Source organism: Colius striatus, chromosome 1 (genome assembly GCF_028858725.1).
Source record: "Colius striatus isolate bColStr4 chromosome 1, bColStr4.1.hap1, whole genome shotgun sequence".
NCBI lineage: Eukaryota > Metazoa > Chordata > Aves > Coliiformes > Coliidae > Colius > Colius striatus.
Window position 1 is genome coordinate 67,686,173 of NC_084759.1, and position 21,815 is coordinate 67,707,987.

Consider the following 21,815-nt stretch of genomic DNA (forward strand, 5'->3'; position numbering starts at 1 on the left):
TCTTTCAGAATACAGCAAATAATTAATTTTCAAATATTTTAAGACTACCTTCCTCTTACCAACAGGTTGCTAATCTGTCTCTGGCTGCTATGCTTCTTCCAGCTTTTAGGTGGTGTTTTATATAGCTCCATTCATGTTCAGTTTCTTAAAATTTCTGGATAACAAGCATTTAGCAGACAGATTCAGCTCACAGTCTAGGCACTAAATTTCAGGTGTTTGCTTGCAGACAGATGGAGCATAAACTCTCAGCATAAAACATGGATATCTAGACTTACAGCCAGCTAATTCTAAGAGGAGTATGATTTAATTGCCTATACAGAGGTGTCTAATTTCATTTGAAATGCATTAGGCTATTGAAGAGCAGAACTTCATACTAGTCAAGCAATTAATACTGAAGCACTAGACTCTGGAACAACAGCCTAACTGCTAAGCAGGGTGCTCTAACAGCTTCTCAAGAGGCACCACATACCTATGTTTATGCAACTGAATAGTGTCCTAAGAGCTATTCACTTGTCAGAACAGAGGTGTTAAATGGCTCTTTAGGCTCCACTGACAGCACTGATTTGACATCATTTGACTATGGGCTTAATTCAGTTACTGACACGGACATCCACTGCCATTTTAGATGTCTTATGGTAGCCTTTTAGGCCTTCAGCTGGTGTTAGGCTAGTCAAACCAGATTTTTCTTTATTATAGCAATTTAAACACTACTTTCTTTTCTTTCCATAATGAATGAGGATAACAGGCTATTGTCCATGTCTTTGTAGATACCTCCTAGACACTTGAAAACTTCATTTACTTCTCAAATGTTCTCTTTTTTAAACTCCAGTATATCAGGTATTCCATGTTCTAGACTTCCACTCAGACTAAGTAATTTACCTTAGACACTCTTCTGTTGCTTCACGATTGTCTTGAAGAGTGTTACCCATGACCACAAATACACAGCTCAGGCCTTAGCAATGTAAGTCAGACTCCTTTGGGATGTGTTTGGACCTTTTTTTATGGTATTTTGCACTTGCCTATACTGACTTTTTTATAGACCCATTTAGCTATTTTCACATAATTTTTAACTCCAATGCTATGTTTCAACATGCATGCAGTTCCTCCAGTGTTCATGCAGCCGTGCACAGCTTTCTGTCATTATCTATGGGGTTTTTTTTCTCAGTCTTACTGTTGCTTCTCAGTAGTAACTATGGGAACAGATTTTCTATTTGCATAAGTTACACAAGATTATAGAGCTCTGTTCCTCATAAAGGATAGGAGAAATAACTACTCCAAAAGCTGTTTATGGCATGACTGAAGTCTTCTTTTAGTTTTATACAATCAAAGCAGACCAGTACTGAAATCTCTGAAATGTTCACTGAAATATTGCACTCAAAGAACTAATATCTTCCCTTGAGACATCAACAACCTCAAAACCAAAAAAAAAACCCATTCCTGACTTTTTTTTTTTCAACAAAAATATAGAAACTGGCCCTAATTACCAGGACCATAAGAAAGTAGGGTCTTGAGAAGAATTTTGAAAAGGTTGTGCTGACTTTACCCATCAGATTCACTAGCATGCTTCAGGTTTAGAATGGAATCCGTGGCTTTGAGAAACATGTTGTTTTGCTTCCTGTGCATGGTAATACTTGTCAAAAAACTTCACAATGAATCAAGTATTTTCATAATGTTCTGTAGCAAAATAATGGTAAATTCAGTATTGTGTCTTCATCAGTGACAAAACTTCCATGCTTTAGAAAATTGCATGAGAAACATGGAGCAATCTGTTCTCTCTGATTGTCTCACCCTACTCTCTAATGGCAAGTTGTCTTAAACCCTGAAGCATGAGACTTTTGTATGCTTTTCATGGGGGTTTTTTTTGGAAGAAAAAAACCAGAAACTTAGCCAGTCCTATAAATATCTACTACTAGTTTTCATTCTCTCTCATATTTGTCTCATGGCTCTTTGGATTCATCTTTTTTTTTCCCCTGAATTTAACAAATATTTCTCATCCTAAATTACTACATCATGCCTTTACTAAAATACTGCACAATGAACTAAAAGGTGGTTCTAGACCTTCATAAAAACTTCCCAAATAATTTTTCTGTAGTCTCATTGTTGTCCAAAAGAGCCATCCTACAAAGCCATATAAAATTCTGTGAAGGGGCAGGTAAGCCCTGGCTGCCAAAGGTGATATTAGCTGCAGAACAGAAGAATACAGGATTAGAGTATCTGTTTCTCTATAGAAAAAAATCGCTTCCATTCACAATGATAGACAAGAACAGCAGCAGTTGGCAAAACCCTTCATATTAATTTCAATCCCAGCAATATTTACATTTTGTTCTGAAATATGACTTGGGTTTCTGTGTACTTTGAAACAGATGCTGTGTCCAAAGAGTGGGTGAAGTGATGTTTACAAATATAATAGAGTTATGCTTCATTTGTTCTAGTGTGCTGGGACAGACAGAACAGCACACTCCTGTGGTGTGAAAAACACTGAAAATCTGGTGGTCCCAAATACTGGTCCCTCACTTGCTGATGGCTTTCTGTGTCACTTTGGTCTTGTCACACATAACATTTCCCTATGCTGATGTCTAACATCAAACGTAATCAATATTGTGCTTTGTCATCTGAAGACATTCAATGCTGTGTGAGTTACCAGTAACTTTTGTTATATCTTCAAGAAAATGAGAGGGAAACCAAGTGATATAATTTCAGCATCTTAACAATGATGACAAAAGTAGTACACAGCCATCAGTGCAAATCAAGATAGAAAGGTATTACATTTAATACACAAAAACAAAACAAATACACACTGAAAAGTTGTAGGGAGTTTTTCATAAAAATGGTAGAATTTTGACCTAGTATGCCAAAATATACTTATGTGTGACCACTAACACCGTAGGCTATGTGACTCAGAGGTGAACTTATTTAGATCATAGCTATTTAGGTGTCTGGTTGAGTACCACACACAGTCACAAAAGAAAAATAAACAAGAAATGATATTTCGTTAGTTCCTACCTCCAAGCTTTACCAAGTAAGTAATTGCCTTTGCCAAACTCACAACACAGACTATATATAACTGTTATTAATAATTATTGTGATTAATAAGCCAGTTATTGTCATACACAAGGAAATTAAACACTAAATGGGCAAACAACATCACTTGCCTGTGGCAAAGACAACATTCTTTGACACCAGTCTATATTCCACGATGGAAAACTGAGGAAGCTCAATCCTTTCCACACCAGTGACTGCATTATCTCCACCTCTCCAGTAGAACTCTATGTCATCAGTTGTGTAGCCATCTGCAGGCAAAGGAGGAGAGTAAATCAGAAACAACATCAGGCTCAAATGTAGTTTCAAACACAGTACATACAGTTTGTCATTTGAGATTACGGAAAGAATCAGAACAGCTGGAGTGATACGTGTTATTTTGCTCTGTATGCCTGTGGGAAGGTCTCTCAAAGAGCTTTGCCATTACTGTTCAGGAATTTGAAGCAATGTACTGTTTTCCTTTGGTTTGCATTTTTTTTTGTTATTGGGTTTTTTTTTTTTTTGGTATTGCTCTCATTAAAGTCACATGGGGATTAATGACCCCACAAAGACAGAAAATGCTACATAATAATATCCAAAATTGCAGATTAGCATGATTTAAGACATCATACACACTTAGCACTGAAATCAAGTGAAGTGTATATGCTGATAATTACCAGAAGAAAGTGGATTGTTCAGTGAACACAGATAAACAAAACTGGGGCAGATCTTTTCCAATCACACTAAAGAGCGTGAGTCACACCATTTCCATTAGCTTCTGTAGCAGAGGACTATAGTTGAACAGAGAATATATACTAGTATTTTCTGTATAAGGCCCATAATCTCCAGACAGCAGCATAAATGGAACAGGAGCTCTTGAAGTGCAAAGATACATCTGAATATTGCAATCTTAGGATATGACTAGGTGAAAGAGAAAGGTTCTGTTTGGAAGACAATTGTAAATCACAAACAGGGACAAATTGAAAGTCCAAGGAGGGTCCTGTGTGCAAGATCATCTGTGCATAATAAAGCACATTGAAATAAAACGGTATCACAGTGTTTGCTGTCTTGAAAATGAATCTGATTAAAAATATGAACATTCATTCTCTTGTGTTGCATCCACTCACCACCTCTGCCAAGTCAGGCTGGAGCAATAAATTACTTCACTCTGTCCTAAACCATTTTTCCTAGGATGTATCCATCCATCTAGAAATGGATGACCCCTCATTTTTTAAAACAGTCAAATAAACAAACAAACAAAAAATCCAAAGGGTGATAATTACATGATTCATGTATCTTTTATAGACAACAGATTACACAGTTCTATAAAAGGAAAACTGCCTCACATCTGAACTAGGTTTTACAGGCATTTTCTTATGTACATACAGCTTTCTATTTCCAGAGTACAGTTTTGTTCATCTAATGGGTATCTTCTCAAGTCCATCATACAAGCTGCCGTGGTAGTGATTCTGCAACACAAACATCAAATAGAATTACTGTACAGACAGTAATCCAGGCTTTATTGTTGTTACTTTTCAGAATGAGGACTCTCTGAAGAATAGCTTGCCATAAACCAGAATCTGGTCCATAGCTTTACATGAAGCAGTAGCTTAATGCAACAGCAGTCACACTGACTGCAATAGGACAATTCACTGTGACTTACCCTTATGCAACCAGTCCCTTTGGGGTTCAATAGACCTATTCGCATATGCAAATATTACACAAACATTTGCTGGGATTAAAAAATATGACTTTATGTCACAAACTGTGAAGTGAAAAAAAGTCTGCTTCAAACGTCAAAATGATTACAGCTGTGTGAATAACTGATTCCTCGGGTTTGTGTAGCTCTAGAAAAAAAAAAAACAAACCCTGAAATGTTGAAAAAATTGTTTAAGTCCATAAAAATACTTTGAAATAAAGCTGAGTATATTTCTTTGGTTTTCAAATTTAAAGAAGATTTGGTAATTAAGTACCATATTGAATTTTAAATTTTCTCCCCAAATAACAATGTATTTTTGGTTCTCCATCTCAAACCAAGGCAATTTGGCACACTAAGGATGAATTTGCAAAACATCTTGCAATTGATGAATCTGCATTTTTCATCAAGCTCTTAATACACATGAAGAAGCAAAACAATTGTATTAACAGCTTCACACAGTATTGGCACCTTAAAAAAATTAATGGATTTATACATTTGTACTAACCTTTAGACAGATACAACCATATGCTCACAATTAATCTTCAGAGTATTTCAGTGTTTTCCTGAATCACAGCCTTCATCAAGAATATCTACATTATTATGCATAATTTTCTTTACCGGAGCTTCATATAAATTTCACATTTGCATTATTACCTGGGCCTGATTAGGTCCATTCCTTACTGATCCTTTTCTGACACAAACAAGAGATAGACCTTGTACACAGTTAGTTCCTAAACTAATAATATTCCAGTGATAATTTACGCTAATAATACAAGAGGGGAAATGTCTTAAATGTATCTTTGAGCTGGAACCCTCAATGTTAAGGTTTTGTTTTGGCATTTTCTCCGTTTTGAAGCTTTCTCTTTAAACCCTCAACCTTCTGAAATTACAGTCCTCTAATCTGGTGAACTATTTTTAAAATTCAAGTGCAACATTTCAAGAGGACAAAAGTAGTTAGATGTCTTTCTTCACCTCTTTAACATTAAAAACAAACCCCATGTTGCTACTATGAATGTCCAGTCTCTCATAAAACAAAGGAAAGAATGCTTATCAGTATATAGGTTATTTCACATACATAGACACATAACATCCAAAAGATGGCATTAAGACCATTTACAACTATCTCATAGGACAACAGAGGCCACCCTTCTGTGACTCAGAACATGCTTTTGCAAGAAAATATTACAATTTCTTTATACAGAGAAAGTTGTATGAATACAAAGGCAAAGGAGGAGCTAGGAGAGAAAAAAGCTCAAGGATCTGTAGCCAGTAAGAAAGCCATAAAGCTGATCCTTGTCATTCCAGCCTCATCTAAGGCACAATCATGGCTTTGCAAGTGCTGTTCTCTCAGAGCATCCTCTACATCTCTTGTTTTAGTCCCACAGGCTTTCAGGTACCAAGGATTGTATCACAGGAGGACACTTACGTTAACCTTCCTCCAGTCGCCTGATGGGAGACACCCTTGTTCTGTTAAGACATGTCCCAGTGGGCTGGAATGGTTTACAAACAGCAATTCCTCAGATGCTCTGCAGTTTAGGGGGGCATCTTCTCCGTAATCAACATTTCCAAGTGTCCTTCCAGACTCTCAAGCAAGGTACTATACGCAGGGCTATTAATTATGGACATGAATGACTCCTCAATATGACAACTACTAGCAGCTCTAGCTAAGCACATAAAACTAAGACTAGCCAAGGGTCTTAGAGAAGAAAACTTGGTCTTTAATCTGTGACTACTGCTCAACAAAGTTTTAACAGTGATCAGCTTTATGAAGACCCTGTGCAATTACATGAACTTGCTTCTGAGTCAACTGCTAATTACGCTCAAAGTAAAACAGGCTGGTACACTTGGGCATTGCTACTATGAGGTTTCTATCCTCAACTTTAATACATTCCCCTATTCTGACCTAGGTCTCATTTAAGAACCAGCAGCAGAATTCACATAAGCTAAGTTGATACAAGAGGGAGTGTGCTACCAGGATCTTAACTATTCTATTTTATAACTAGCTTTAAATGCCAGCTATACAGAACACATGCACTTACAAATTACCAATTTGACAGAATTATTAAAAATTATGCAGCTGGCAAACTTGCATTCAACTTACTAATTGCCTTATGACTTTTTAAGGAACATATTTTTATTTTGGTCTGTTCCCACACCACAGTGTTTCTGCATCACAAGTTCTAGTACCACAAACTGCACATTCTTGCTCAAGTAACTTTTTACACTACATGATTAATTTCTTAAATATCCACTAGAAAAGAAGATACAGCTAGATATAGATTTACCCCATTTATTCAAAGTAAGCTGTGTGCTCAGAGGTCTCTTCTGAATGAACATTCAAGCAACCAAATTTAACTTGCACAAAAGCTCACAGAAACCAAATGTTAATTGCTCAGGCTTGTGCACACTCCCAAGAAGAGAAGGCTTATTTTTTGTGGGATCATAGAATCATCATAGAATGGTAGAGTTGGAAGGGACCTTTAGAGATCATCTAGTCCAACCCCCCTGCAGAAGCAGGTTCACCTAGATCAGGTCACATAGGAACATGTCCAGGGATGGCATGCTGCCTGACGTAGTAGGCCAACATGGTTTTAAAAACTCATCATCTCAGCAGTGACAGAGAAACAATTACAAGTCAGACAAAGATAAGAGGGTACACAGATACATATATGTTTTCCTTGAAAACAATACACATAAGCAATATTTCTAATTGTTAAAAATCCCCTACTCCAGTTAGCTTCCCTCTGGATACAGATTCTCCTGTCTTTCTCTGCTATTTTATTAGCAGGTTGATTGCCTCTGATCGTACTGCTATATTGTACAGGAGCTTCACCCACAATGTGCTGGGAAGTGCTGCACAAACAACTGATAGAATAGTCTTTTTCTGCCCCCCAAAAGTTTATGATATACATCCATCTATGTAATAGAAATACGTCTTATGTGACTAGGTCACAGTCCTGATGGCTAATTTGATCCTGTTTTCAACCTGATACAGAAGTACATCCATCTAAACCAGAACAGAATTGTGTGGTTCCCATGTCTGACTGATCGCAACTAACCTTTTTGCCTTACAAACATCCACCATGATTTATACACAGGTGACTACTATATGAGCCCTTTCAGATAAAATATACATATTCCTCCACTATACTTATTTACATTTAGCATTGTATTGCCTGAGAATTAGAGGTCTACTTATGGTAAACACACAAGCAGTCAGAAAGACTTTATTTTTGGTCCCCAATTTATAACGTTAATACATCCTTTCTGGTCTACTATGAAAAAAAATGTCTTTTACCTCATATGTCTTGCATATAGTTCTGAGCAAGGTGGAACAAAGTCTATAAAAGCTACTGTCCCAATGCTCCACTCTCATAGACTTTTGTAGCATTAGCAAACTACATTCTCTGAAGCTGACAGCAATCTTGGGTAACTGAAGGTCAAGTCTACATTGTTCAGAAGAGAGCACAGAGACAGTGTGGCATCTAGATCACTTTCGTTAAATTTTTTTTGAGGACATGCTTTGTTCCATGGATATTCTATAATCAGTTGCAACCCACCAAAATTTCCCCTATTATTCGCAGTGACTCTGTGTTTTGTAGTGTATAGAACTCTAGGCTCTGGTCTCAGCCCCCAGGGTGAATCATTGCCTTCAGACTGCAGCTTGAAGCAGATACCACTGGGATGCTCTGAAGCCACAACATAAAAAGATAGGGTAGTGGCAGAGCAGCAAAAAGTGCAAGTTTTTAAATCAACAGAGCTAAGGCTCAGATATTTTATTCCTTCTGATCACAATGTCCTATATTTTCCCAAGATTTAATTTTAGACAGTTATCTTTCATCTATTAACTCATCTGCTTCACACCACAAATATCTGACTGCAGATATTGCATGCTTTCAGAGGAAAGAGAATGGTATGGAAGAGTGCCACACATGAGCCACTGGTGATATCCCTGCTAAGCAAATACTATCAAGTGAAATACAGTCAGCATGTGAGTACTTAAATTTTCAGAAGAGGAAGTTAACTTACTCAAATATACTATTTTATGACACGTAATCCTCACCCAAGTGAGTCCAAATGTTTTTTGAGTGTGACAGAAAGATTATCATCACAAGAGTTCACTTTTCAAAAAGTGAACTTTTTTTTAAAAAGTTCATAACTTTTTAATTACATTTCTTGTGGGAACAGTTCTTGAGTTAAAAGAAACAAAAATATCTCACATTATTTTTTGACATTTAACTACTTGTGGAAAGAATTCTAAACCGGCTGTGTTCCATACTCGGTCAATAGCACGTGAGGTAAGAGCCTCCTTTTGCTAAAAGCAGTTATTTATAAAGATAATATTTCCTGAACATCCTAAACTTCTTTAAAGTTCTAGGTGGAGCTGCTGCTGCAGGGGGGTTGGACTAGATAATTTCTAAAGGTCCCTTCCAACCCCTACGATTCTATGATTCTAGGTTGAGTCTATTTTTATTCTGCCTAGAAAAATTCATCCAATTATAGCCTTTACATGATATATAACAGGATTTAAAGAAGTGAGATACAAAGATCAAGATCAAAAGTATATCTGTTGATAAAATACAAAGGCAGGTAAAAAGACACCATTCATTTTTATACTAGAGCCTCTATCCTGCACTACCTATGTGCAGCAATCTTGACTATTATCTGTACGTAAAAATACAAGAAACTTCCAATGATGGAAATGGAGATTCCACTGGCAGAAACATGTTTTGCTTGTACAGTTTAAACCACGGGGGCAAACGGAGTAACTTGTCCAAAGAAAGCAACTTTTTCATACTACTGAGTTTTACATTAAGATTTTTGCTACGGTAGTTAAGTTTATTATGGGAAGGATTTTTCAGCATTCCTAACAATAAAAGCTGTGACAGGAAACAGTGAAAAACACAGGTCAAGTCTAAAATAAGTAGAGAGTAGAATAATGTAAAGTCACCTTGTCCCTTTGGATTGAAATACAACATATTGCAGTACTTATCCCTGTTTGAAGAAATCATTGAAAGTACCCATAGCCATGGACTTAACTGTGTCTAACTCCATTCAACCACAGCTCCTTGTGGCCCTTTCTTCAATTACAGACACATCAAGAGACAACATAAGCACCCACATGCACTCTCAACGCCTGTATTTTGGACAACATTTGCAGGTTTACAATTAATGTATGCCTTTCTGCTTTCTATAGCCAGTGGGCTTTCTAGATATGGTGACTCTACAGAAACAGATAAAATCTGACTGGATGCGCTTCTGGCAAAATTAAGAAACATAGACCATGCCATTTGTTTCCCTGGGGCATCTTTCAGAGGTATAGGAAAGGCTACATAATACACTACCCAATGTTTGTAACAACCTTGTAGCAGGAAGCAAACATCAACAATATATAAGGACAGTGATGAAATCTTCAACACGGAAGCACAGACCTGAGGCCGTAAAGCACCGTTCCATCCGGGTGAAGGCGAATCATTCGATTCTTCACAGTGACACCATGCACAAATGATTTCTTGTCATTTAAGAAGTACGTGTCAGGCACCCAGAGTTGATCTGCCACTCGGTTATCAAGCGTGAGGTTGAGAGGTATGCCAGCGTAAGCCAGCCTTTTATCTCTCCAGTACTGCTGAAAATACATAGTCAAAGTGTAATCCTGGTGAGGAAAAAAAAGAGAAGCACAACAATTAATCATACTTGGTGTAACTAGCAGGATGATTTTTCATCATCAGCTTGTTTTACTGTTGTTTTAATTTAGACTTGTATTTATAATTTATATTTATAATTTATATTTAATTTAATAATAATTTAATTAAAAAACAAACCCAAGACCAAAAGAAGCTTAATAAAAACACTAACTATTCCTAACACTTACTAAATAATTCTAGTAGTTTGAGTATCACTCTAGTCTAAGGTATCATTTCAAATCTTCAGAAACGCAGCTAGTATTGGTATCTTTTGTTCTGCTTCTCCTTTTCTTTCATGTTGTTCCCCTGACAACTACCTAAAATGATTACATTTGTGGAATGCTAAACGAGGTGACAGACAAATACTGCCATCTTTCCCAATTTTAAAAACATAGATGAATGGAAAAACATTCAAAGTATTTTGAAGCACTATGCAAATTTCTGTCTGAAAAACAAGCTGCAAAAATGTTGTTTACACACGTGCCTTTGTGTGAGACTGCGTCTTGCAGTGACATAATCAACAGGCTACACTGGTACTGAGAAGAATAGTAGTAAAGCCCCACTAATGTCAAAGTTTGGTTCTCATAATTTTGTCAGTTAAAGTTGCTGGTATCTGCTATGATCTGTGATCACTAACATAAAAGCCTGAACAGGGATACAAAAGCCTAAACCACCCATTTAACATTTTTTTATTTCATTTCAGAATTTCATAAACTGACTTGGTCACGTAGTCGTAGAATCATAGAATGGCAGGGGTTGGAAGGGACCTTTGGAGATCATCTAGTCCAACCCCCCTGCAGAAGCAGGGTCACTTAGATCAGGACACACCGGAATGCATCCAGGCGGGTCTTGAAGACCTCCAAGGAAGGAGACTCCACACCATCCCTGGGCAGCCTGTGCCAGGGCTCCCTCAACCTCACAGTAAAATAGTTTTTTCTTATGTTTAATGGAACTTTTTGTGTTCCAGCTTCATCCCATTACCCCTTGTCTTGTTGTTAGATACAATAGAAAAAAAGGATGTCCCAACCTCCTGACACCCACCATTTAGATATTTATAAATATTAATGAGATATCTCCTCAGTCTCCTCTTCTCTATACACACTATATTGAAACACTCTGAAAGCCTTAGACATTCTTTAGTTTCATGATATTATTAAAAAAAAGTTTGGGAACAGTTTGAAGTCTCAGAAAATAAAATTTAAAAAATCCTATGGAATAGCAAAATTTCATATTGGAAAAGAAAATACATTGGCTTTTCTTTGTCTCATCACTTTTAAAGTGTAGAAGGATATCTTCAGTTTTAGAAAGCCTATTTTTATGCATGAAATAAAAAAGGTAAAAATCTGAAAACTACTTTCTTATACATGGAAATGAATGTTTGCGATTAAAGAAAATCATTGTTTTGAAGTATATAATACTGTCACATTTAGCAGTAAAAAAAAATAAGACTGTAAGTACAGGCTATTCAAAGTCTGATTTTCAAATTACAGAAGTGCTCTAAATGATAAAGCTCTTCAGGAAGCTCTTCTCAAAACACCTAGAAATTTATGTGATCTCCAAACATATTTAAATATTTAGCAGCAGGTGTGCAAGCCACAGGATACCTGCATTTGCATCTGGTTCTACAAGCTGGTGATGCAAAACCCTTCAGGCTTGCTGCTTGTTTGGGAAAAAGATGCTCAGGCTTTCTAAGTAAGGCTGTTGGGAACAGTCCATTCTTGTAATGAGTTTCATGTGGAGAGAATCCAGCTTCAGGCACTGATCCTGCCCTGCTTCCCTCAAGCCCTACAGCCTTTCCTTGAAATTAGATGAAACTTAAGCATGCCCTTCACAATCAGAGTCTTTGCATTTTTTTATTCAGTGATTCATTCTCTTTAATGTGAGAGCTGCTATACCTTTAAGAAATTAAATTTAATTGCTTAGAAAAATAAATCATTACAGATATCAAAGACAAGCTGTTCCCATCTTAGGAAACTAATGGGAGACCTTTGAAAACAAAAGGGCCTGGTGATGGGAGAAAGCAGCCCATGTAGAACTGCCTGGAAGGAAGCTCATTGCTTAAAACTCAAATCTGACATGACTGCTCAGGAGAACGTGCTTTGACCTTTTTGTCAGAAGCTTTCTTCAGTGGGACTAATGGCCCCTGCTCATCAGTGAATGAGGTATATGCTACACTGGGTGCACTTGCCTCACTCTCGTTAGCACTTCAGGAAGACCCCGTCTCTCCTTATGTTGTCTGCAACAAATTTTCTGACGCTGACACACTAGAATGAATCCTCCACCAGCTCTGCTTCACCTTAATTAAAGCTTGCTTCTATTTATGTTCAAGATTTGCTGATGTGCTTGGCTTCTATTATGGTTTGCACACCAATGTCAAGAAGTTGGGGATTTAAGAGATGTGGACATATGACCAGTACACCAAAAGCTCACTGTGTGACACACACACACACTGTGTAAACACACAGCATATGCACAAGATAATAGTAAACAGAAATCAAGAAATGGGAGTGGCACTGCACAGCATTGAAAGAGGTGAACCAACTAGCACAAAATATAATTGAGTCAGTACATCTGAATGGAAAAGAGCTTTAGGTTAGCTTTTTTCCTTTGGCTTGAAATAAAACACACGTTACCAGCTAACAAACGGAATAATTAACTAGTTGAGTAAAACAATACAAGGAGTAATAGTCTGACACTTTATTTTTAAATAATAAAATTTACTATAGAGTGGAACAAGAGAGAAAAAAAGTTTACAAATGGCACATGGAAACAGCAACCTCCAGCAAATATCAGGATCTTTCAGTGTCTTGACTGAAGGACAGATTTCCAAAACACATTCTATAAGGTACAAATTTACTAGCACTTTCTCAATTAACCTTCACTTCTTATTTCATCTTAACTTTAAACAAAAAACCCTATCTATACGTCTGTTATGTATTATGACTATATTTTCAAGTACAGAAAGCAATGATAACCCAAGAACTATTAAAAAAAAAAAAACCAAAACAAGCAACACCATTGCATGTGAAATATCATCTCTTTCCCAGTTCTTCATTTTGTATCTAATGAAAATGTTCAAGTAGCACCTTGTGCAATGGCAATATACTACCCAGATGCAATGACACGTCTGCCTAACCCCACTCTCTGCACTTTGAACAATAGATGTGGCAGAAATAAGAGTGCTCAAGTGCTACCGCACACCTTGAAGGATCACTGTACATTTGTGCTCTGCCTGTCTCACCTGCCCACCTGATGATGGAATAGAAAGAATTAGTATGAACCATGCTTATTCGCTACCACATTTTCCCAATCATCTCAAAGCAAAAAGCAGCAGAAAACTCATATTAGAACTGCACTGAAACTGCAAGCAGAGACAAAATGAGCAGGAAAGACCCGTTCCTTAGGGTGGCTCTACCAAAGCCACCACCAGCAGAAACTAAGCTTATTAAAAAACATGAAGATGTCAACTCTCATAGTTTCATTAACTAATTTGTTAGGCTTTGTATCCATAAAGGAGATTTTCCCCTTTTCTATATTCCAGAGAAAAATGCAAAAATGGTTTGAGTATGGGCTGGAAAAAATGCACTAGGTATTTGTCAAGGAATAAAATGAACTTTTACCCTTAGGTAAGTAGCCTACAAAGTTTATTAAGGGCAACCTTGCTGCAGGGAAGCTTATGATGACTGGCTCTGATATAGAGGTCAAGAGGGTAGATCTCCAAAGTTAGAAAAGATTAATCCCACTATATCTACTGCATTAGGGTACTATAATATGTCAAAGATGACACAGAGATGCCAGCTTTTGGAAATTCTAACTTCTGCACAGAGCAGCAAGTAATTTTCTCAGCAGAAAAGACCTCCATAAATCGGGGATTTTTCCCCAAACAATACTTGCCACATTCAAGGTCCTCCTTTCCCCTCTCCAGTTCTTCACACTAATAGACACTTCAGATAGAGCATGGTAACAAAATCAGTCAAATCTCAGACAGAAGGGCAAACACAGTCCTTATGAAGTAGAGGAGAAATAACCTCACAATGCAAAATGCTGAACTGCACAGGCAACATGATCTTTCTTTTGTATATTCAAAGACCACGGAACATCCCACAAGGGTAAAGAACTGTGATGAGTGTCCCTGACTTTATAGCACTGCAATGATGCCACTAACGTAAGGAAAAGCAGAGAGAAAGGTGTGCCTGTGCTTTTTCAACATAATTTTCCCTGGAGGAAAACAAAAATCACAAACTCTCTCACATACTAGATAATACTTGGGAAAGAATTTATATACAATGGTAAAGAGGCTGACATCACAACTTCAACAGAGTACAATATTATCTGTGTTCTTTGTGTGCACTGTCTGTGATTTCAAAAGACCTTAAGCAAGAATTACAGAGCCTCACAAATACTGCATGTGCTAACCATGTACAAAGCAATTTTTAAGCATTTTCTACATGATATATTTGTCTCCCCGCAGATCAGACATACTATGTAGGAAGCACAACTATGATTTAGCTACACCATCACTTCATGCAGGCAGAATGTATTAGACTATGCTGCTGTACAGCATCTACACCGACTACAGAACTAATGAATGATAAATGCTAATATGCTCTAATACTAAAAGCAAATAATAATTTCTCCTCTATTACAGAGCTGGTTAGCTTTTCTCTCCTGCACACTCTATAAAAGGGAAAGAAAAAAAATTTAAATAGTTTGCTCATCAAAATAAAATTAACAAGCAATAGCAGCAATAATGCTCTAAAATTGACTACCACTGTTTACAGTCTTATGGTGTTATGTATCAATGATGTTAAAGCTTTCCATTAGCTGTAAAGATGTTATGTTTCTTCAAAATGACTGCTAGATGGAACACTACAATTAATAATTATGATGGAATACTGTTAATATGGCAATTAAGAAAAAGAAATTAGTCATGCAAAATAAATACATTGGAAATTACTGGAAATATTGAGAAAACCTATGCAAAAAAGAACTATTCCACTGCTTGGGAAGGCTTGAAAACCCAGATTCCTGGTTTAGATTTGCAATTGGATGTAAATTCACATCCTTGTTTTCTTGACCAACAGATAAATGTGATTATTGCCATCAGCTTTTGGATTGTTTATTTTTGATGAGTTAATAAATAATCATTCAATTGGTAAAAATCCATGCCTTATTCTCTGTATAACTTCAAGGTCCCTTCCCTCAACTTCCACACAGTTTCAAAGATTAGATTTGGTTGCTGTAGTAAAAGGAGTTGTTTTTGAAGCATTGTTGATTGACTTACATTCTTCCCAATAAGCCCAAAGTGAATTGCAATGCCAAACTCATTAATCTTATGATTTGACAAAACAGCTGTAAATATGTCTCCCTACCAAATACAGACGAGACCTGAGAAATAGGTTTATACACACGTTAATTCACATCACTAAATATGAATTTAATAAAGATATATTCGGAAAGGCTAAGCTTAGGAAGTCAGAATTTAAGAGTAATACTATTCAGTTGTGTAAGATGATCAACATTTCTCTCAGCTTTCAAAATTTTCTAAAATCTTTGGCAACTTTCATACTAAAGAAAAATTTTATTAAAAAAAAAATTACATTATAGAATCATAGAATTGTTTCAGCTGGAAGAGACCTTTAAGATCATCGAGTTCAGCCTTTGTCCGTCCCTATCAACCACTAGACCGTTTCCCTAAGTGCAACATCCACCCATCTCTTAAACACCTCCAGGGACAGTGACTCCACCACCTCCCTGGGCAGCCCGTTCCAATGCCTGACAACCCTTTCAGTAAAGAAATTCCTCCTCATATCCAGCCTGAACTTCCCTTGGCACAACTTGAGGCCATTTCCTCCTGTTCTGTTGCTTGTTACTAGGGAGAACAGACCAACCTCTACCTTGCTTCAACTTCCTTTCAGGTAGCTGTAGACAGTGATAAGGTCTCCCCTGAGACTTCTTTTCTCCAGGCTAAACAGCCCCAGATCCCTCAACCGTTCCTCATAAGAGACCTGCTCCAATTTTTTTTACCAAATTACCATGATTTCTTTCCTGTTGTACTGAAACACACAAGGATGGTGTTATAAATAGATCTAAGGAAATATTTAGCCTCCAGGAAGTTTCCTAAAGAATGCATGATTATATGGGTCTTTCCTGCCCTCTCATACCCTTTGGCACAAGAGTTTCCATCTCCATCACCACTACAGTGCCTTCCCAAAAGAGCCTGTCCCTCACTGAGCTTTTCTGGGTGCTCTGAGAAGGGTTGCCATACCAACCAGCACTTTGCTTTCTGCAGGCAAAGGGAGCACAGTTGACATAGCAACCGGCCAAAGCAGCTTCTCCCTAGCTTTTCAGGGACAGGTGGTGGTCACTGCAACAGAAGGGAAGCTTCTCAACAGAAATGAAAGGAGTGGTTGGGCATTCACAGTGGGTACTGCTCTATGGCACCTCCCTCACATGGCCACAGGAGCTTACTCTTCAAAAGCTGGGGATTGGCTTTTCTGTGTTCCTCTGCCCACAACAAAGTGATGGGGATGCCTGCCCGCTCTTGGGGTGTTCTCTCGTCTGAACATCAGAGGACACCAACTGATCTTTGGAAATAAAAAAAATACTTATAAGACAAATAACGCTAGGCTCAGTGAGGCACTGAAATTGCTTTATGAGGCATGAATGTATTTATTTTAGAGCTGTCAGGACCTCAAGAAAACAGGTACATTTAATTGCACTAATTGAAATCCTGCTAACAACCTACAGGAAGAAGAAAAATCAACCTTTATCAGCTGTCAGCTGGTTCACACAATTGAGGCAGCTGACCTTAGAGAGATGAAAACTGACAAGTAATGGATTGTTCCTCCTACACAGCAACAGTATTTGCCACTAGTGACTTGAAGAAATGAGCTAGTGCCCTAAAATCTTAAAGTTAGATAATTTTTTTTTCAGTTATGACGTATGAGCAGAGACTAAAAATCTGAGGATCTATCAGATACCCATTTTAGAGAATGAAGGACTTTTCACACGTCTACCCTGTTCTTTCCATAACTATATCGACTTACATACACCTTTGGCATTTCTTGAATTATCAATAAAAATCTATGAGGAAAAACAAGACTCAAAGAAAACCCTGTAAGGTGATTTTATTTGTAATATCTGTTGAGGTCTTCCTGTTTTTAGGACTATAGTATGCATCATTCTTTTAGCATCTTCAAGGTGTTCCAGGACAGCAGTGACAGAGGCAGCTAAGAGCCTCCACAGCTGAGCATACAGAGATGTGTTTTAAATTCCATGACCACAAATATATCACTCCAAACCACCCAAAACAATCTCCAGTAAACCCATGTTTCAGACTGAAAAGTCTACAGTCCTTTTGTTGTCATAAGAATTGTAGAAATATCTTCCTGAAGGCACTACAGGGCTCAGACAACATTTTGTTAATCACTCCAGATTTAACAAATAAAACAAATCTATATTCAGGAACACGGAGCTAAGGGAAACATACACTTGAATGAGAATAGAGATACATGTCTGTTCACATCCATACTTTTTGGTCAAAACAAAGCAGTATTTATTCCACTGTGGGGAAACTTTAAAAATTTTGTCACCTCCAAACCCATTCATTTGTTGACTGGCAGCCAGCCAAGCTCACTGGCACTAGAGTAGCAAGGCTGACACCCAAATTTCTATTTGCTGTCTGTGACTATCTCAATGACCAGATATTCTTACAGGAGATTCCATTCAAGTCAGTCAACGTGAATAAAATGCCCTTTAAGAGAGAGTGAGGACACATTGGCCATCAAATGTTTTTAAAATGTGCAACTTGAAATGCAATTTATCAGAGCTCACACCATTTGCTATGACTGGAGGGCACTCTCAGATCTTGCTGATCCTGCCAGGCCCCAGGGCTGCTCCCACCATGCCCTGACCCACCGTGAGGAGCCCCCGCCACTAGGACACCAACTATGGCTCTAGATATGTGAACAAGCAGTTCAGTCGAACCCGGACAATACATGTCCATTTGGGAGTAGGGAAATAAACTAGAAGAGGTTTCTCTGCAATGGCCAGCATTTGGAAAGGCGATCAGTGAACTGCCCTGCGCAGACTACTTCCATCCCTCCAGACACGTTACTTATGCTGCTGGCTTCACTCACTTCACCCATTGTCAGTAACAGTAAACCCAACTCTACATCTTGCAGTAACAAAACTGAGATGCATGCTAAGCCAAAAGGAAACAATGCATTTAGTAAAAACTCATTACTGCAGGTAGGATAAACTCATCCTGTGACATGACTACACTCATAAAACTTGGAAAAGCACAAAATAAATAAATGGGTAAAAAAAGCCAAACACTACATCCAAGAGGAAATATTACAAGCATACAAGTTATTCAACCCAGACACAAACCTCTTCCTGTCCAGGGACTTGTGAAAAAAGAGTGGAGAAGAGCGTGTTGCCTGACAGTGACCTTTAAAAAATAAGGCTGTGAGAGATTTTAAAGGGAAATTTCTTGCTGAGGGAGCACTTCCCCTCCTGAACATGATCTGAACATCATGCAAAGATCTGCTAATAGGTTTTGGAATCAGGGAATCAAAATGTGTCACTGCATAAAGAAATATGAAAAGGCTTTTCAACTTTTAACTGTCCAACTCCTGAAGCCACAATCAGGACAGCCTAAACTACCAACATGAAACACATATTTAGTCACAAATCTTCAAAACTTCCAGTTTTAGTAGCTGGATTTTTTAAAGCAGAGCTATCTCATGACAGTGTGCACTCCCAGGGTTTTGTATCTACTCAAGCTACTTAGACAAAAACTGATCCTATAGTGGATAATGTGTTGGTTACTTTCCCCTCTGTGTAAATCTCTTGAAGTTCCACAAGGCTGAGTATAAAGTCCTGCTCCTGGGTCAGGGTAATCCCAAACATGGATACAGGCAATAAGCAGCCTTGCAGAGGAGGACTTGGGCATCCTTGGGTAGTTAAAAAGCTGCGTTATGACCTGGCAAAGTGCACTCACAGCCCTGAAATCTGATGACGTCCTGGGCTGCATCAAAAGCAGCATGGCCAGCAGGTCAAGAGGAGGGATTTTGACCCTCTAACTCCACTCTTGTCAGTATTGTGTTGAGCTCCAAGGCCTCCAGCATGGAAAGGACAAGGACCTACTGGATTGGGTCCAGAGAAAGGCCACAAAGATGATCAAGGGTCTAGAGGACCTTCTGTACAAAGACAGACTGAGAGAGCTGGGGTCATTCAGCCTAGAGAAAAGAAGTCTCCAGGGAGTACTTATGGCAGCCTTTCAGTATTTAAAGGGGGCTTACAGGAAAGATGGGGGTGAGAGGGGAGCAATCTATTAGGAAGTGTAGCAATACGATAAGGGGTACTAGTTTCAAACTAAAAGAGGGTAGATTAGGGTTACAAATTAGGGTTACAAGATCTTCCCTGTGAGGTTTGTGAGGCACTGGAACAGGTTGCTCAGAGAGGCTGTGGATGCCCCATCCCTTGAAGTGTTCAGGGCCAGGCCGGATGAGGCTTTTAGCAACCTGGTCTAGCGCAAGGTGTCCCTGCCCATGGCAGTGGGGGATGGAACTAGAAGATTTTTGAAGTCTCTTCAAACCCAAACCACTCTGTGATTCCATGGTTCTGTGATCTATGTACAGCAACAGTACTTCCCTCAAGGCTATTGTAGGCTATTTTCCAACACCTATGTACATTACAAGATACTTGCAAAGAAAAAAAATGAATGTTCTCCTGTATGTTCACTTCAAGTAATTAAATGTAAAAGGGGCTACTTGTGTATTGCAACATTTCTCCTACTGTAGTACCAACTGGAAAGACAGAAGGCAAATATTTTTATTTCCTTGGAAATTTGGTGAAAACATTGAGAACTTAAAACTTGGTTTATATACCTCCTTTACATAGTGTTTTTACCTCACTAGACATTTACCCTGCTGTATGTAACGTTTCTCCTGCAGCAAAATTACTCGCATAAATTGGTGCTAGGTGGACACACTGATTTCAAACACGTTCCTTGAATTCAGAAGTAAAGACAAAGACCAGTTATTTAGAGAATTGGAGTCTTCCCTACCACAGGTACAGCCTATAACCACTGCTCAATTACTTACCTAATTCATCAACTATTGCCAAATACCTCAGAAGCTGCAAAGTGCATTTAAGAAATCATTTTCCTCACAAGGTCCATGGGTGAACAAAATGCGGCTGAATAAAGTGTGAGAAAGGTACATTATATACCCCTGCTTTTAGACAGAGATTAGTATTCTGCAGACTATCTCAGTTATGATAATCAGATGGCTTCCTCAAATCTCAAAGTTTATCCTTTGATAAACTTTGATATCCTTTATCATCTATCTCTGCTCTTACTCTAGCAGCGCTTTTTCATGTTGGCTGGATAATCAGTCCTTCAGATAACAGTGAAGGGTTTAGATTCATCAGGAACTCGACAAACTTTGTACAGAGTCTGTACAGCAAAAATAGAATGCAACAAAAATGATGCAGGAACTAACAAAAATACCAGCAAGGTTACAAGAGAAGGAGACTGAACTAAAGACTACAGGAAAGCCAACAGGTGCAGAAGAAAACTGGCTTGGTGGATGAATCATAGAGGGGTGAAATTTAAAGAAGCTTTTTATCTTTGAGAAAAAAAGACAGGAGCTGGTAAAACTCATTTAGGACACATGCTGCATCCAAAAGTATCATTTAAAGATAGCATAGAAAAATATGCAAACAAATCAAATGCATATGTGCTACCATCGAAATGCTAGAAGTTTTAAAATGAGACAAAGGAACTAGGATATCTAGTTTTAAGTGAGAATATTGACCTAACAGGAGTGTCAAGGATTTGATGGAAAGAAAGCAGCGAGTGGAAATCTGTAACATAAATCAAACTACATAGGCAAGAAAATATGTATGTTAAAGAAAACGTTTCATCAGATAGTTAACTGTACTGAATGTTACACATTACCTCTATGCATTAAGACATCAGGCCTACAGAAGTATGAGAAATAAGTTGTCACTGCCTAATCAGGATGACAATGGTGTTAGTGAGGTGCCAAGAGAGATTTAAGAGACAGCAAAAACCCAAATTAGTAATCCGAAACTTCAATCACCCCCACATAGACTGGGTAAATGTCAGGTTGGGGTGTGATGCAGAGGCTAAATTACACCACAAATGACTGACTCATGGAAGAGCTTTTGGTGAAAGCTGAAACAAGGCAAGACATTCCTCACTTGGTTCTGAGCAATGTCCAAGTCATGGGTCAATACGCTGTGACAGAACAACTTATCCATAACTCTGATGGAATTGGGAAATCATGTTTTCAAAATGAGGAAAGTCTAAAATGGCATCAAAATAGTATTTAATTTCAAAAAGTAAACAGTATAAAAACAAAGCTGCTCATTTCCAATTC

The 21,815-nt window shown here is 38.0% G+C and overlaps 1 protein-coding gene across 1 annotated transcript in view; it reads right to left on the minus strand.

Annotated features, from left to right (window-relative positions):
• Nucleotides 1–21,815, minus strand: part of GABRB3 (gamma-aminobutyric acid type A receptor subunit beta3) — a 115,338-nt gene that overhangs the window by 24,112 nt on the left and 69,411 nt on the right. The window contains exons 4-6 of the mRNA XM_061998105.1: nt 10,150–10,370; nt 4,405–4,487; nt 3,153–3,290 (exon numbers count right to left, since the gene is read on the minus strand). Of these exons, the coding sequence (XP_061854089.1) occupies nt 3,153–3,290; nt 4,405–4,487; nt 10,150–10,370 (442 nt within the window). The remainder of the gene's footprint in view (nt 1–3,152; nt 3,291–4,404; nt 4,488–10,149; nt 10,371–21,815) is intronic.